The sequence below is a fragment of the Herpailurus yagouaroundi genome, unplaced genomic scaffold (assembly GCF_014898765.1).
Source record: "Herpailurus yagouaroundi ecotype Mexico unplaced genomic scaffold, PumYag 192, whole genome shotgun sequence".
Classification (NCBI taxonomy): domain Eukaryota; kingdom Metazoa; phylum Chordata; class Mammalia; order Carnivora; family Felidae; genus Herpailurus; species Herpailurus yagouaroundi.
Window position 1 is genome coordinate 17,105,933 of NW_024412423.1, and position 18,706 is coordinate 17,124,638.

At 35.3% G+C, this 18,706-nt stretch overlaps 1 protein-coding gene across 1 annotated transcript in view; it reads left to right on the forward strand.

Moving 5' to 3' along the window:
- Positions 1 to 18,706, forward strand: part of ADAMTS19 (ADAM metallopeptidase with thrombospondin type 1 motif 19) — a 241,183-nt gene that overhangs the window by 63,530 nt on the left and 158,947 nt on the right. Inside the window, exon 8 of the mRNA XM_040444385.1 lies at positions 11,765 to 11,808. Coding sequence (XP_040300319.1) covers positions 11,765 to 11,808 — 44 coding nt within the window. The remainder of the gene's footprint in view (positions 1 to 11,764; positions 11,809 to 18,706) is intronic.

An 18,706-nucleotide genomic window follows, 5' to 3' on the forward strand; every position in this document is an offset into this window, starting at 1 on the left:
TGGGTGTCAACTACACTCAAAAAAAAATTAGAATTATAATTTCATCCCATGTTAGGGGTGCCTGGGTGGCTCAGTCGGTTGAACGTCTGACTTTGGGTCAGGTCATGGTCTCGCAGTTTATGAGTTCGAATCCCACATTGGGCTCTGTGCTGACAGCTCACAGCCTGGAGCCTGCTTCGGATTCTGTGTCTCCCTCTCCCTCTCTGCCTCTTCCCCGCTCATGCTCTGTCTCTTACTTTCAAAAATAAATAAACATTAAAAAAATAATAATTTCATCCCACATTATCTTAGACACATTTAAGAACCCTCTGTTAGTGCTGAAGATATGCTGGAGTGCTTTCATTTTGTCTTCTCTTACATTGCTAGGGAAAGTTAGTGACAAGGGAGGCAATGATGAACAATGGTTAGTTAAGAATGTGGCTTTTAAGAATTTATAATATGAGAATAAAACATAGCACACAACAAATTCCTTTTTCAGGGTTTTGAAGAGAAAAATGAAATTGGAAATGAGGAATGAAATTGTCACACTATTGGTGGGGTGAGACAAAACTTGCATAGGGAGTATGATCCCAGTACTACACGTATATTTATACATATTAGTTGTATACAGTGAATTTAGTTATGCAAATACATGGAAATAAAAATGGAGAAATATACTTTAAAATGTTAAGTGTAAGTACTACTCCTAGATAGTGGGATTGTAGGCTAATGTTTTAACTTTATTCTTGTATTTTTCAAATTTCTGTAAGAAATATATTACATTTTAATGGGAAAAATATGAATTAGTAATCAAATTATGAGTATCATCCTCTTTAGTCTCAGAAGTAGTATTTCAAACACCTAACAACCGTGAGAAGGATGACAGATTTCATTAGCTGAAAATTCTGTAAAAACCACTGTCTAAACAGAATTTCTGCTCCAGACCCAAAGAAAAGCCTTTTTTTGTGGGGTGAAATTTGCTATGGTTTTGCTGAGCCACTTCATGTTTTATGGGGCAAAAAAATATTTGTACACCTTTCATCCCTTTAGTAGAAATGTTGTCTTCGCTTTTTTGTACTATTATAGGTAGGACTTAGAATAGGACCGAGTAGATTTTTTTTTAATTACAACAGGAATAATAAAAGAAATAAAACAGAAATAGCAAAATTGGTGATTTAAAATAGGAAAAAAAAACTATCAAAGTATATAGACACATAAAATATTAATAGATACTGACAAGTAATGCTACCTTTACCTCCCCGTGGGGCTAAGATTTATTTGGAGGATTCCTGTTTCTCCATATCACTTCTTATCAGTGCCATAACAATGAAAATCAGTGCACTAGAGGGAATGTTATTTCTAAGTGACCTAGCACCATTTGATTAGTAAAGTCTAAATGAAAGGTTTGAGTAATTGAGGTAGAAGTATCCCTTTTACACTAAGTATCCCTTAGTGTAAACATGAAGGTGATCAGATCTTTAGCTTCATGTGGAAGTTGTGAAAGATAAAATAAAAATTCAAATCTCTGTGCATTCCATGGTGGATTCCATCCACATGGGACAAGTTGACTGACCAACTTCCACAATATTCTCCCCTTAGATTATTAAGCAGTGTTATGTTATGTGAACAGAGTAGTAGGAAGGAATTTTAGATAGCTATTAATTTTGGTTTCAAGTAAACAATGTTTTTATAAATTCAAACCTATCTGCAGTAATATATTTGTTAAATTGTTCTATGATACTGAAATAAATAATTTAAAGCTGACTCAGTGGTTGTAGGCTCACAGTTACAAAAACACAAAGCATGTCCTCCCGGCTGTCAACTCTATGATTTCTCCACGTAATTTTCACATTTCTCTTTGAAATCACGCAGAAGACATAAGTTTCTCTTGAAAATGCTCTTAAATTTACAATACAATTTAATTACTGATAACTTTGCGTTTCGTATTTATGAAGATGATTTTGGTTTATGTACAGTACTTTTGAAAGTTAGTTTTAAACTAACATCATTGGCAAGTAAGATAGGAAATTTAATAAAGTATACAAATGGCAGAAATATATTAATTTAATACAACTCATAGAATAATTTTTGAGTGAATCATTTATAGGTATATCCCAGGACACTACAAAACTCGACAATGAGACTTATTCTCAAATGCATCTTCATTCTTGGAAATTAAAGGCTACATTTCATTTTTTTCAATATAAATCAGAACTTCAGCAGAATTTATTGGCCTTCCCACTTGCCAGAGTCTAACAGTATCATTTCCATAAACTCATATTATGAAACTCTGTGATGCAGGCTTCAAGCGCACTGAGCCAACATGAGACAAAGATGAGAGAATTTGAATCCACGTGACCATTGATCTAGGCAGCAAACAAATCAATTTCCCCCATCACCTCCCCCAAAATTTTGAGTATTATGAAGTAAGAATACATTATTTGGGCCTTCTTGAAAAGAAGTTGACAGTGGAAGAATTGAAGATTAAGAATTCTAATCTGATCTGAGGTTTTTAAATCTTGCTCACAATTTATTTTTTAATTGTACTGAGAAGTCCTTCCAGGGCTTTTGGAGAAAAGAGCTTGCATTTTTAAAAAAATAATTTGTTTTATTCATTTGTTTGCTGAGTAGAAATTGGCTGTGTGAAGGACTCCAAGTGCCCTTGAAAATAAGCAGTGCATTTGTCATAGTTTTATCGTCTTGTTTAGTTACAGATGAAGTCCCTTGTTTCACATTATGTAAATCAAATAGTTCCGTTGCAGCCTCTTGCATTATGATATGATGTACTATACATTTAGCAAAAGCACATAAAATCCCTTTCCCTCTACATTTGAATATACTTTACCCTCTGTGATTCTTGGCCCTAAGGTGAAGATTTTGCTTTTATGTGATTCTTTAATTTTCTGCATTACCATATTATTCAGTATCATCTGTTGTGGGTGTTTCTCTCTCCATTTGTTTGCTGGCAAAGACAACTGCAAAATAGAACTATCCATTATTTAATACAATTCCCCAGGCTTCTTCCTCACTGATCCTGGGGCCCTTATCACATTACAGAAATGATTGTGTGTCGTCCTCTTCTTTGACTTCAGAGTAAAAACCTTTCTTACTTTGTAATCTTTCCCTTTACCCCCTGCTTGGCATGGAAGAGGCACCTAATGAATCCAGCAGCCTCCAGTTGTGCAGGTTGTACACCACACAACAGTAGAGGGAGCTTTTTACATTGTTGTGTACATAAATGTATCCCTAGAATTAAGCAATACACACCCTATACAACCAGGCATGGTATCCCTGTGATAAATTTGATTTTTGTATCTTCTGATGCAGAAAAGGGCTAAGTATATACTTGTAACAAAAAAGTCAGCAAACCTCTTCCATTCCTCTTTATCAGTAATTATATTCAGAATCTGAATGTATTCTACAGCCAAAGGGATATATTTTCCTACATCATTTGTTGTTAGTTTTGAGCCACAGAGACTAACTTTACCCAAGTTAAGCACCAAAAGAGGTGTCTCTCTGGAATTCTTTGGTAGATGGAGAAAATTCTATGTGGTACTTGGCATCAGAGGAAGAATTGAGAAATTAGACATTAAGAAAGACAGTGAAGAAGGAAACTAGAAATGTCAACCATTAGTTTGGATGATTCAGGGCCATTCATATTTTCTTACTGTATTATTTATTCGCTTTAGATCCTCTAAAAAAGTGGCTTTGGGTCAGGATAGAGCGGGGAGGCAAATTCTGTGATTAGAAGCCAGTGACTAGAAAATATGATACATTTGAAGGTGGTTTCTCAGGGGAATGATGCTGGGGGTTAGGGGATAGTTAGGGTCTGCCTCAGTGGCTGTCAAGGAATTACTTAGATTTTCAAAATGTTCGGTTATAACCCTGGGAATAAGTGTTCCAGTGAATGTTTTGTTTGTATTTGTAAAGTTTTCAGTTTTGATCTTGAATATTGAAAATGTTGAAAGGATGCTATTCACTAGTTTAATTTAGAAGTTTAGCATATGGTAGTCCAAGTGATTAATGGGATAAAAGATAAAATTTAAGTGTGTCTTCCCTCATTTACTTAGAGTTGCCTTTCTAATTAAGGCATGTATTAAAAAAAATTTTTTTTACAAAAACAAAGTGAAACTATTAAGATACTCAATGCTGTTGGACAATCTGCTTATTTAGTTCAGTAAAATTTTCTTTGCTATTTACTTTCTAGTAATTAACAGAAATTGACCTACTTTACAACATTAATTCTGTTGGAAAGTACACATATGTTAAGGCAGGTGCAAGTAATATTGATAAGATTGTATCTTCTACATAAAAAGAGAAAAGATGATTTGTACAGTGAATATTAATCTATCAAGTGATAGCAGCCAGCTTTCAGTTGTCCAGGATGGATTAACTAGTTTTTAGATTTACCAGAATAAAACATAATAGTTTATTTCAGAAACAAAATTAACATTTTTAGATTAGTGACAACATGTTGTGCTGTTCCTGTTGTTTGGAAATACACAGTTATCAGTAGGTAGCAACTGTAATGTTGCACTGTGTCTATTGCATTCGGGGTATGATTGACTCCCCTGCAGCCAGATGAGAGGTCTCTAGAGTAGGTCTCTCTAGAGCAAAGATGTCTCTGATAGGCAGTCTAAAAGCAGAAGCAGAGGAACACATGGCTGCTAAAACAAACCAAAGCCAAATATTTAAGGGTAGAACTAATTAGCGAGGAAAGGAAAAGGAAAGGATAAGGTGCAAGAGGGTCTGAGTTTCTGCCTTTCTTGAATCCTGGTGAAGTATTGGAAAAGTGTTCTTAGCTGAGAGACCCACAGGAATAACAAATCTTCAAGTATTTCTTTGTGCAGAAATTCATGAGATTGGCAGTCATTCCTGTATTATTTTTGTTATACGTAACTGCAGAATGGTAAACATATTCCTAAATCCTGAATATTACTTAAATATATCAAGTTTATATTAAGTCAGTTAGGTAACTTGTGTTGAAATAGATTATTTAAGGTTATGTTTTATCTTCTTTTATTTAAAAATTTTTTTAACATTTATTCATTTTTTGTTAGAGACAAAACATGAGTGGGGGAGGGGCAGAGAGAGAGGGAGACACAGAATCCAAAGCAGGCTCCAGGCTCTGAGCTGTCAGCACAGAGCCCAATGCGGGGCTCGAACTCATGGACCATAAGATCATGACCTGAGCTGAAGTTGAACAGTCAACTGACTGAGCCACCCAGGTGCCCCATGTTTTGTCTTCTTTATTGCAACTGTACCTTTGTCTACTTTATTCTAGTAATCAAGGATTGATTCTATATGGAAATCATGTCTGTCAGATATTTGCCAGGAGGAATAGTAAAAAATTATAATGATTAATTGTTGATAGTAAGTTACATCATTCCGTAGTTCATTCATATCCATGGCTATCCACACATACCCGTTTTTTCCTCCAATCTTATGGAAAGGAAATAGCAATATTGTAACAATTACTAATGTTTACGATAATTCATAATTCACACATTCCCCACTTGTAGAAAGGTATCTTTGAAAAAAAAGTTTATTATCAATTGAGGTCCATGTGAACATCTCACTGAGGCAGTTATAGTCTTTCCATAGTTTGGTAAAAGAAACTGCATGATATAAAGTGTGATAATAGAATAAGTCTATATGGCTTGATTCTATGTACATTACGATCTAATCAGGTTAACAATACATATATGTTTCTCTATTCTAATTTCTATATGTTAGGTCACAAATTATATTCCATTCCTTTAATTATGTGATAATCTGGCTAGATAATCATGAGATGTTCCCATTATAGACATCTTGGAATTGTAGAAAAAATAGAATAAAAATCCTTTTATACATACAGATGAGCCAAAAAATTAAAGGCTGTGGCAAAAACAAATACATTAAAAACACACACACACACACACACACACACACACACACACACACACAAAAGCAAAACACAAAAGAGAGCTTCTGAGGTAAAGTGATAGTTTCCCTGGGAGGAGTTTATTGGACCTAAACTTCTGGGTTCTTGGATTTAACTCCCAGATGAAGAGAATACTTTGAGGCTTTGCGAGTGTGGCAGTGGAGCTGAAATGATTGCATATAGGCCAGAACCCTTAGATAACTACACCTTTGACTAAAGTATGATCTGGTAGAAGCTCAGCAAAAGAGCACAGGCTGTCTACAAGAAGCATTCCAGCTCAGCCATGACCGCAAGTTAGGAAAAAACCAGCTCCTCTGGGGATTTGGTACCACAAATATGATTTCTACATTGAAACCGTTGTTGAAAACATGCACAACACTACTCTGAAGGGGCCCTTTCTTGACTTACACTGCACAAGGCTACTGCAAATAGAGTGCAACTAAATTAGTTCACCATAGAATTTCAAAACACAAAATGACATGGGGTGCCTGGATGGCTCAGGTGGTTAAGTGTTCGACTTCAGCTCAGGTCATGATCTCATGGTTCATGAGTTTGAGCCCTGTGTCAGGCTCTGTGCTGACAGCTCAGAGCCTGGAGCCTGCTTTGTATTCTGTGTCTCCCTCTGTCTCTGCCCCTCCCCTGCTCATGTTCTGTCTGTCTCTCTCTCAAAAATGAATAAATACTAAACACAAATAACAACAACAACACAAAATGACGGCATCTTTCATGATAAGAGCCAGGAGTCCCAGTAAAGACTAATTTAAAAAGCTGGGATTAAAACACACACACACACACACACACACACACACACACACACACAAAACCTGTTCGCAGGATTAAAAACACCAAAAAAATCAAAATGTGAGAATAAATTGTTTGAGGGGGAAAAAGTTGATTTGAAAATTGAGGAAAATAAAACAACTATAAAAGAAAGGTACTTATACTTAGAATCTCACTATCTGAGTTGAAGAGCAGATTAGATGCAGCTGAAGAGAGTACTAGTGGATTGGATGATATATCTGTGGGATGTTTCCAGAAGGCTGCCTCGAGTGGTTAACAGATGGAATTACAAAAGAGTTCTTGAGAGTTACAGACATTAGAATGAAAAGAACAAAAATACATTTAAAGACCTAAAGGTATACTAGCATAATAGAGAGAATGTGAGAGGAATACCTACATAGATAATGCTAAGAATTTTTATGTGTCATAGGATCTTCAAATTGGAAAACACCAAGGACCAAAGAAGATAAATAAAATCAAAATCAGTACCTAGAAACATCTAGGTGAGACTGCACATCTACAGAGACATAAAGAAATCCTAAAATTAACCAAAAACCATGTTATATGCCAATCATATCTCAATAAAATTTAACCAGAAACCAAATGCATGCCAACTTCTATTCTGTATTTATGAATACTAGAAATAAATGAAATAATATTTTTCATGTGCTGAATTCTGTAAAGTTAACTTAAAATTCTGCACTTAGACACTGTTCCATTATGAATATATACACAGGAAACAAAGTCTGGAACAGTTTATTATTCATAGATCCTCACCGAAGGAGATACTGAACAATGTACTTGCAGAATAACAAGCTCTCTAGAAAGTAATGATACAAGATATTATTGAGAAAATAAATTGATAAATACAGGGGCAAATCTAAATAAGCATTAATGGTGTAGCCGATCTAACTTGTGATTTTAAAAATTGAGATAGAATTATAATATCAGATAAAAATAATATGAAAGATTGAAGGGAACAGTTGAATTAAAAGCATTATGATGTCCTTTTTTCAGGAGGACACTGAAGATAATTTTTAACTGTAGAAATTTCAATTGAATGTGGCACATAGAATAATGTCTGTGTTCTAATCCACAGACCGTGTGACTATGTTATCTTATATGGCAACAGGACTTTGCAGATGTGATTACGTTAAGGATTTTGATATTGGGAGATTATCCTGGATTATCTAGGGGAGCCTAGGGCAATCGCAAGTTATAGGGAAAGAGGGAGTCAAGAGAGTCAGAGAAAGAGGTGTTAGGATGGTAGTGATGAAGTGATGCCATTGCCAGATTTGAAGAGAGAAGGGAATTGTGAGTCAAGAAATACAGGCAGTCTGTAGAAGCTAGAAAAGGCAAGGAAACATAATCTCACCTAGGGATTCCAGAAGGAACACAGTATTGCCTCTACTTTTATTTTAACCCAGTGAACTCTAGACTTTGGACTTGGAAACTGTAAAATAATACATTTATGTTAAATCACTATATTTCTGGAATTTGTTACAACAGCAATAGGGAACTAATACAATATATTTTAAAAGTAAAAGTAACCATATATTGAACATAACCTAATGTTACTTTTCAAGCAATGGCAGACAGAAGATACAGGAAAATAAAACTAGATAGGAAGAAAGAAAAACAAGAGAAAAGAGATATAACTTGGGACATAGAATTCACAAATAAGAGAAAAATCCAAATACATCCATAGTAAAGTATTAAATTCACTTATAAAGAGATTATATAGGGGCGCCTGGGTGGCTCAGTTGGTTAAGTGTCCAACTTCAGCTCAGGTCATGATCTCGCAGTCTGTGGGTTCGAGCCCTGCATCGGGCTCTGTGCTGACAGCTCAGAGCCTGGAGCCTGTTTCCGATTCTGTGTCTCCCTCCTTCTCTGACCCTCCCCTGTTCATGCTCTCTCTCTGTCTCAAAAACAAATAAACGTTAAAAAAAAATTAAAAAATAAATAGATTATATAAACATGCTTTATAATTTTAACCATATGCTGTTTATAAGAGACTTAGAGAAAATGAAAGCTGAAAGTAAAGAAAAAAGATATACCAGGCAAATATTAATGTATTACTAATATATTAATTTTTGTTAATATCAGACAAAATAGACTTTAACAGGGAAAATATTAGGATAAGTAGGATTTCCATTCAATTCCATTCCATTCCATTTACAATTCCATTCAATAGTAAAAACTAAATCAAAATAAGTTATAAAAGTTCAGAGATAACTTAGTTTCATTGTAAGGCAAAAATTAGAATCACAAGGAAACAAATTTATAACCACAGTGGAATTTTAACATCTCTTTTTCATGAACAAATTTAAAAATAAATTCAGAATTTCTCATTTTCTTAAGCCATTTTATTTTATTCTATTTTTTTAATGTTCATTTTTGAGTGCAAGTGGAGGTGGGGCAGAAAGAGAGGGAGACACAGAACCCGAAGCAGGCTCCAGGCTCTGAGCTCTCAGCACAGAGCTGGACACAGAGCTCGAACTCATGGACCACGAGATCATGACCTGTGCCGAAGTTGGATGCTTAACTGATTGAGCCACCCAGGCTCCCTTCTTAAGCCATTATGTATCAGAATTTGTTAGCTAGATCTCTTGGGCATGTATAGCTTGTCCCCAAACAATTTGAGAATAAACATTTTTTTCAAGTTTTGATTCCAGGATAGTTAACACACATTGTTATATTAGTTTCAGGTGTACAAGTTAGTGATTCAACAATCCTATACCTTACTCAGTGCTCATCATGATACAAGTACTCTTACTCCCTTTCACCTATTTAGTCTCCCACCCACCTCCCCTCTTGAAACCACCAGTTCTCTGTATTTAAGAATCTTTTTTTTGTTTATTTCTTTACATTTTATTTTTTAATGTTTATTTACTTTAAGAGAAAGAGAGAGAGAGAGAGATAGCAGGAGAGGGGTGGAGAGAGAGAGAGAGAGAGAGAAAGAGAGAGAAAGAAAGAAAGAAAGAAAGAGAAAGAAGGAAAGAAAGAAAGAAGGAAAGGAAGGAAGGAAGGAAAGAAAGAAAGGAAGAAAGAAAGAAAGAAAGAAAGGAAGGAAAGAAAGAAAGAGAGAGAGAGAGAAAGAGAGAGAGAGAAAGAGAGAGAGAAAGAAAGAGAAAGAGAGAGAGAAAGAGAGAGAGAAAGAGAGAGAGAGAGAAAGAGAGAGAGAAAGAAAGAGAGAGAAAGAAAGAGAAAGAAAGAAAGAGAAAGAAAGAAAGAGAGAGAGAGGAAGAAAGGAAGGGAGAGAGGGAGGGAGGGAGGAAGGAAGGGAGGGAGGGAGGGAGGAAGGAAGGAAGGAAGGAAGGAAGGAAGGAAGGAAGGAAGGAAGGAAGGAAGAATGGAAGGAAGAATGGAAGGAAGAATCCCGAGCAGGGTCCACATTGCTAGCTCAGAGTCCGTCGTGGGGCTCAAACTCGAGGTGTGAGATCATGACCTGAGCTGAAATCAAGAGTAGGACCCTTGACTGACTGAGCCACCCAGGCACCCCTTATTTCTTTACATTTTAAATATGCATGGTACATTTACAAAACTACACATAAATATTAAGTTACAGATTCTGCTGGTGGGCTGAGCAAAATGTGAATTGAAAACTAACCATTATCGTTTCAATGTAGGTGTCGGTGAAATTGATAGGAGTGTTGCACTTAATTTTTATAAATCATTTTTCATTTAGAGATGGCGTTCAGATGGCTATGACAGAGGAATTAAAAAAAACATTTCTCCCTTCCATACACACAAAGACTAATTATTGTATTGTTTGTAATAGTAAAAATTCTATAGAAACTAAACATTCATCAGTAGATTGCTTATAGTACAGAAATACCAAGAACAACAAAAGACAACGAAGATGTCAACAACTAAGTTTTGAGAGCTTACTAGGTGATTGGCATTGTTTTCAAGGTTTTCTGTGTGTTAACTCATCCAACCCATTCACTGAACTCACTTTTAAATGTCTTATATATGTTGGGGTGCCTGGGTGGTTTAGTCAGTTAAGCATCTGGCTTAAGTTCAAGTTCATGGGTTTGAGCCCTGCCTTGGGCTCTGGGCTGGCAGCTTGGACCTCAGAGCCTGGAGCCTGCTTCAGATTTTTTGTCTCCCTCTCTGTCTGCCCCTTTCCTGCTGATATGCTCGCTCTCTCTCTCTCTCTCAAATAAATAAACATTAAAAAAAATAAATGTTTTTATGTGTTAAATCATCTATCCTGTACTACAAACCTACATGGTAGATAGCTATCATTATTACCTCCCCCTTTTTAAATTTTTTTTTTCAACATTTATTTATTTTGGGGACAGAGAGAGACAGAGCATGAACGGGGGAGGGGCAGAGAGAGAGGGAGACACAGAATCGGAAACAGGCTCCAGGCTCTGAGCCATCAGCCCAGAGCCTGACGTGGGGCTCGAACTTACTGACTGCGAGATAGTGACCTGGCTGAAGTTGGACGCTTAACCGACTGCGCCACCCAGGCGCCCCATACCTCCCCCTTTTTTAGATGAGATGACAGAGGCGCAAGAAGGTTCAGTAAATTGCCTAAGGTCACATAGCTAGTAAAAGGTAGATAAAATTGTGCTTTCATACGCTTTGCATCTAAAGCTCATAATTTATGGAATGCTCTTTGAGATACAGTGGTCAAATAGCAAATTATAGAATATTACTCATGGTTAGATCTTACCTGTGTAAAAATAATAATTTCCTCACGCCTTAAAAATTTTTTTTAATGTTTATTTATTTTTGCGAGAGAGACAGCCATGTCCCAATATGACATATACATTTTTATAATAAAAAAGTTAAATCCTGTAAAATTCAAAACAAGATAGAATTTTATTTTTGAGATATTTTTTTATGAAATAGGATAGCATGTTTCAGGATTATATGAGGTAAAAATGCTTCATTAAAATTTAAGAATTCTCATATTTTGTTAGAATTAAAATTAGTTAATCTTAGTCCTAGTAAATTCTTGGAGATAAAATGTGTGTTTATTTGTTCATGTAATTATTAAAAATGAGTCACATAATCTGTCGATTGTGGAAAAGCTGATTTTACTTCCATTTTCTATTTCCTTTCTAGGAAAGATTTCTGTGTTCACAAAGATGAACCATGTGATACAGTTGGTAAGTGTATGTAAAAAATTTTATAATTTTGAGGCATTCTGGGGACCTTTAACGCATCATTTGTCTTAGTATAGGAAATTGTTTGAGAGTGTTGGTTTTAATGGAGTGTTTTTAGAATGTCACAAGTATGTATTTCCAACCTTTGTGTTTAATCATTTGTCAACACTTCAGTTATTAACGAAACAGCTTAAAGACATATATACACCATATACTGCAGAAACATTTTAAACAATGCTTTAAGAATAACATGAGTTCTTTTTTCTTTTTTTCACAAAGATGTATACATGAATAGAATTCAGTAAAATTCTATTATTACTGCTATATCAAGGCAAAATATATTAATGTCAATATGATTGACCTTTTTCAGGCTAGTGGATCTTTTTTGAGTTATAAATGCTTGAAGTTCTTTGCAGACTGTATCAGGGAAACCCCATCTCATTTGCCCAACTAATGAGGATTTTCTGTACCGAGAGTAGTAAATTTTTTATATTTTGTCCTTGACATCTAAAATTCCTAAAACATAACTACACAGCCAATAGAATCCATGAAACCACAGTTCTTAATTTTGAGAGAATGGCTATGGATATGGTAATATAAATGCATCCACATAATTTACTTATCCTTATGTAAAACTATATATAAATATATAGCTATATATATTAGTTTTAAGTCATGTAGCTGTATATAATAAGACATTATTGGTAAGGTATGGTTAAGAGTCCAATCTGGTTTTGACATAGAATGTGGGCTTTATTTCTGTAGAGTAGGACATAATTTAATTTAACTATCTTTGACATGTCATATGTTCTTTGTAAGATGAACAATTTAAAAAGGGAAAAAAGAATAAAGGGGATCGTGTATTTTAAAAAATAATGTTTAAGTAGTTCCATCATTAAGTACTCGTCATAAGTTCTCATCAACCTCGCATGATTAAATCTGCGATAGTAAGTGGAAAATAGTCGTAATAGTGTTAGGCAGATAATGATGGAATCAAAAAATTATTTGGCATAGAAGAGACCGTAGCATAAAAAAGAGCTAGACACCTAAGGAAAAGCTGAATGATTTAGAGACGATTTTCCTGCTTCCTGCAGTTTTCTTCTCCTCTTCTTTGAATCTCCAAAAATTGTATCTGGATGCATAGTTTTAATCAACCTAACCACAGAAGATTTTGATTACAGCGGAGCCTGTATCAAGATAATTACCTTTACCTCTACTTGCAACTATATTGCCCCTAAGCCTTCTTTAATGTAGCAGATCAACTTGTGGCCTCATTCAAGCACTGAGAGCTGGGTAGTATCTCCCATAATTATACATGCTATCCGCCTCTTTATAACTTGCACACAGACTAAGGAAGCCATGCTAACATGAGGCAAAGCGATTTCTTTCTTGGTGTTTTTTTTTTTTTTTTTGAATATTTATTTATTTATTTTGAGAGGGGGCAAAGAGGGACACAGAGAGAGAGAGAGAGAGAGAGAGAGAGAGAGGGAGAGAGAAAGAATCCCAAGTAGGCTCCACACTGTCAGCCCAAAACCCGACACAGGGCTCAATCTCATGAACCGTGAGATCATGACCTGAGCCCAAATCAAGAGTCCAGTGCTTAATCAACTGAGCCACCCAGGTGCCCCAAAGCAATTTCTTTTTTATTATGACTGTTTCGCATCTTGGTAAATCTGCTAGTTGAAAATATCATGCATATTCATGATACGTATTATCTATGAAACTTATTTTCTGGTTTAAAGCATATTTGAATAAGGAAGTATCTTGATGTGTTTGGACGAAATGTGTATGCTTCATCAGGGAAGTGGTGTAATCAGTCCCCCTTGGTATTCAACCTGTCCATTAAGAGCGTGGTAGAAACTGGTTCTAAATACATAGGATGTGGAAGGTCCAATACCCTTCCTGAGATCTCTCTGTATTCCTGAGTACTTAGATTCTTGGGGCCTCCTTGATGACATTGTTGAATCAATGTCATAGTTTGAATCGTTCAACCTAGGGCCCAGCCTGACCTCTGGGCTTCCAAATGTGTGATCCAGTAAGTTTCTTTATTGTTTAAGCCAATTTAAGCTTTTTACTTCTGTAGCTTATGGCATAAGATAGATTTTCCCTGATACTCATATACTCGTTTATAAGGAAAGAAAAATATGGGGCAATATTAATGATTTCCATGGTTATTAAGAGGGTGCATTAAAACTCCTTTATGAGTTGTTCCCAGAGTTAAAGAAGCATCTTTAGCTTGCAGGTTGTCTTAACAGCTCTCTATCTCTAGTGTAACAACAAAAAAAGATACTAGGGCTTATCAATAAAATGTTTATTGACCCACATTGAAAAATCTCCGTATGCAATATTATGGGCTATATTTTTGTTGGGCGCTTTTGTTACATCAGTGAGTTATACCTTCTTGCTTCTTCTGTCTATTACTGATGTGAAGGCAGCCCATTTCACTTTGGGTACTATGGAATGAAAATATTGTAAGAGAGGAAGAAGAAAGGAAAATGGATTTTGTATCTATTAGTTTGGATCATACGGGCCTGAATGATCACTTGAAGATGACATTTTCACCTAGTCTCCCAGGAGGTATAGTAAGAGACAGCAGTTAAAAGCTTTGAATTTATAGTATTAACTTGAGTTATAAATGAAGAGAAATACCTGTATTTTAAAAACAATGGTTAGACTTACACTATACATTGTAAGTTGAGCAACACTTCAGTGGACGTTATTTTGTTTAATTTCTTCAAAATCTGAATTCTCTAGTTTTATTATCATTATTACTTCACAGGTGAAGGAAACACTGAAATAAAATAGAGTATGGATTTTGAAATCAGACACGAAGATTTAAATTTTATTTAATGTTTATTTTTGAGAGAGAGAGAGACAGAGTGTGAGCAGGGATGGGCAGAGAGAGAGGGAGACACAGAATCCAAAGCAGACTCCAGGCCCTGAGGTGTCGGCACAGAGCCTGATGCGGGCTCAAACTCATGAACTGCAGGATCATGACCTGAGCCGAAGTCAGATGCTTAGCTGACTGCGCCACCCAAGTGCCTTGCAGACACCTAGATTTAAATCAGACCTCTGCTCTCTATTACTTACAGGGATGGGGGCACATTATTTAACACATTGAAGGTTTGGATTCCTCACCTTTATAATGGAAGCTATATTGTTGACCTCAAAGAATGTGAAACTGTCACATTTGCAAAGACAGCTTGTTTTTTGTTTTTGAGAGAGTGACAGAATGCAAGGGGAGGAGAGGGGCAGAGGGAGAGAGAAAGAGAGAGAGAGGCAAAAAGAGAGAGTATCTCAAGCAGGCTCCACGCTCATTGAAGAGCCTGACAGGGGGCTTAGTCCCCATGACCCTGGGATCCCATCATCTAAGCTGAAATCAAGAGTTGGACACTCAACCAACTGAGCCACCCAGGCGCCCCATAGGCAGCTAGTTTTTAGTTGGCATTCAGTCTGCACTAGTTTCTCTCACACCCTTTTATTCCCTTGCCGAGGGGTTGCAAATTGGTCCAGTACCACTGTTACTAAGTGGTGCGCCTGGCCTCTGCCTCAGATCTTAGAATAATGAGTCAGCTTTCTTCTGTGATGTGATGTGTTTCTATAACAGAGGGCAGTGCAACTAAGACTGAAAGTGAAAAAAGGATCTTTGCATGAAGTTATAGAACAAAATTGTATAAATTAGAATATATTTAAAAATGGAAAATATAGACTTGGAAAGAATTTATTTATCAGCATTTTAACTTTGAAACAGGATGTTTTGCTCATTTGCTTGCTGATGCAAAAGATGTACACATCTTAAATGTGTTGGGCTGTATCTGTGTTGTGGGATATTTATAAATAAATGCTTCATTTGATAAGTTGTACCTATTTATTAAACTTATATCTGAAAAGCTGTTTAGAGGATAAAAAGTAAAAGTTGCTTTACCATCCCCTCAGTCACTTTTTCCTGTTGATTTTGTCACGCAGATGGTGATAGATTGGTAGGTAGGTATATAGATACTGGAAGAAAAAAAATTCTATTAAAGGTTTTGATCAACAAAATATCAACTCTCAAGCATATGTGTGTCACCTTTTAGCATTCCTGAAATTGAAATTCAGTTTGTAACCTGAGACCTATTCAAAGTGTGTCAGTATAATTTAGAATTTTTTAAATCTGAGGTGGGGCAAAGTCTGTGATATCCTTAAATGTTGGGAGATATAATGTACAGTTATGGATGTGAGTGGCAATTCTTTATCCTCTGGCATTGCTAGTGAGGTTGTTACTTTCTGTGGCAGGCAGGATAATGGCCCCCAAAGACATACATGTCCCAGTCCCTGGAAGCTGGGAATATGTTGGGTTCCATTACATAGGGAAATGAAGGTTGCAGATGGAATTAAGGCTGCCCATCAACTAAAATAAGAGGAACTTAAAATAGGAGGGAGATTATCCTGGCCTGTCTTGGTATGCCCAAAGTAATCGCAAGGGTCCTTAAAGACTGAAGAGGCAAGCAGAAGAGGTGAGTCAAGGGGAGATGTGATTACTGAAGATAGGCCCAGAGAGATGTAATGTGAAGGTTTCAACTCATTATTACTGCTTTTGAAGTTGGAGGGATGGGGCCCCCAGTGAAATATCACCAGCTTCTAGTATCTGGAAAAAACACAGAAATGGATTCTCCCCTGGAGCTTCCGCAAAGGTGCACAGAGAGCCTTGTGATACCTTGATGTTAGCCGATGAGTTCTGGGCCAAACTTCTAGTATAGAGAATTGTAAGATAATAAATTTGAGTGTTTTAAGCCACTAAATTTGTGGTAATTTATTACGGCAACCTTAGAAAAACAATACTTTCTAATAACTAATTACCTCCTCTTATGACTTATAGAGAAGGAATCCAGAAATTTGGTGCTCTCAAATCTTTATAGACTGTTTTAAGAACTGGTAATGATTTTAGGATTAGATAAAAAAAAGAAATTTGCATCAGAATATATAAATATATACAAAGAGCAACAAACTAGGTCTATACTAAGAAACATGAATAGATACCATTTCTAGCTGACAGACTAGATGAAAAAATAGTCTATCATCTATGAACAGTGAAAGAAATCTAATCAGTTCTTTAAAATCTTTCCAGGATAATACTGAGCCTTGAGGATTTTACAGATGATTTCTACTACATTACAAAGAACAGACCATTCCAATATTATACTAACTATTTTACAGAATAGAAAAAGGTAAATTAAAACCATATAAGTTTCCTACCAAATCCTAAAGAAGACAGTGTAAGAAAGAAAAACAATAAGCTTTTCTCACTTAGGAAGGAAATGAATTCTAAACCAAATATTAGCAGATACTATCTCACAATGTATTTTTAAATAACCAAGTAGGGTTATTTTATTTGAGATTTATTCCAGAAATGCAGAAGTAGTTTAACATTAGAAAATCTTAAAATGTAACTATGTAATACAATTAAAGATTAAAAACCATATGATCATCACAATGGATAAAGAAAATGTCTTTCCTACAACTCAAAACACATTCATGATAAAAACTGTTAGAAAATAGAACAAAGTAGAAACTTTATTAACTCAGTTAAAGATATTTATACAAAATACACAAACATCTTTTCAAAAATAGTGAAGCATTGGAAGCATTCCTTTTAAAATCAGAAACAAGGAGAAGATTTTGTTATCACTGTTTCTATTCAACAATGCATTAGAAATTTTAGGCCTTGAAATGAAGTGGACGTTATGATTGTCTGCATTTAAAAAAAAACAAGGAATATGTAATTATGTTATTAAAATTAACAAGAGAGTAAGGTGGTTAGCTATCAAAGGCATATTCAGTAACGAATTACATTTTATAAGGCAGCAATTGGCAGTGAAACATTTAATTCAAAAATTCTATTAAATATATGGAAAAAATACAATTCTTTGGAATGTATCTAATAACAAAATACATAGGACATATGGAGAAAATTATTGAGCTATTTTGTAATTCAATCATGAAGGCACAACTCAATGAAGAAATGAACTGTACTCGTGGTATGAAAGACTAAAGATGGTACCAATGCCATTTCCCTCAAATTGACCTATTGATAGAATGTATTTCCATTAAAATTGTAAAAGGAGTTTTGGAGGAAAATCGACAGGCTGATTCTAAATGTTATAGAGGAACATAGGCCTAAGAATTGCCAAGACATTAGTGAACAAAGAATATGGAAGGGGAGTATGCTCCATCACATATTAAGTATAGTATATAATAAATAGGACCAGGCCATGGCACACGTTTGTGAAATTGATAAATAAAACAGAACACTGGGAGAGGAGACACATGATGTTAAGACATTTATTCACATTGAGAAGAGTTGAATTGAATCACATGGTTTAAATTTATAAAAAATTAGAAGAGAAAGTATAGAAAATCATTTCATATTTTTGAGTTAGGGACAGATTTTTTTAAAAGGACACACAAATGCTAATTATAAAGGAAATACTGGATAAATTCAACTATATTTGAATTTGAAAATACTGTATATCAAAATATATCCTAATGACAATGGAAAAGAAAAAACAGGTTTCTATGAGGCAAAAGATAACCACATTTCATAGATTTTAGGGTGCCTTTATTGTCATTGATTTTAAGACATACCATTATATAGTGTGCCACTGAAGAGGGGGAAAAAAAACCCTATGCAATAAATTCTTAATTGTGAGACATTATTGGTTATAAGACAAATCACAAGTGAAATGGGAATCTTGGATTTAGTGATGTATACATAGTATTTGTAACACACATAATCAATAAAGTATTAGAATCCAGAATATAAAAACAACATCTTACTCTTACTCTTCTCCAGGCCACCCAGGATTCCCACACATGAAAAATAAAAAAATTAAGAAGTAACTCAAATACAAAATTATATAAC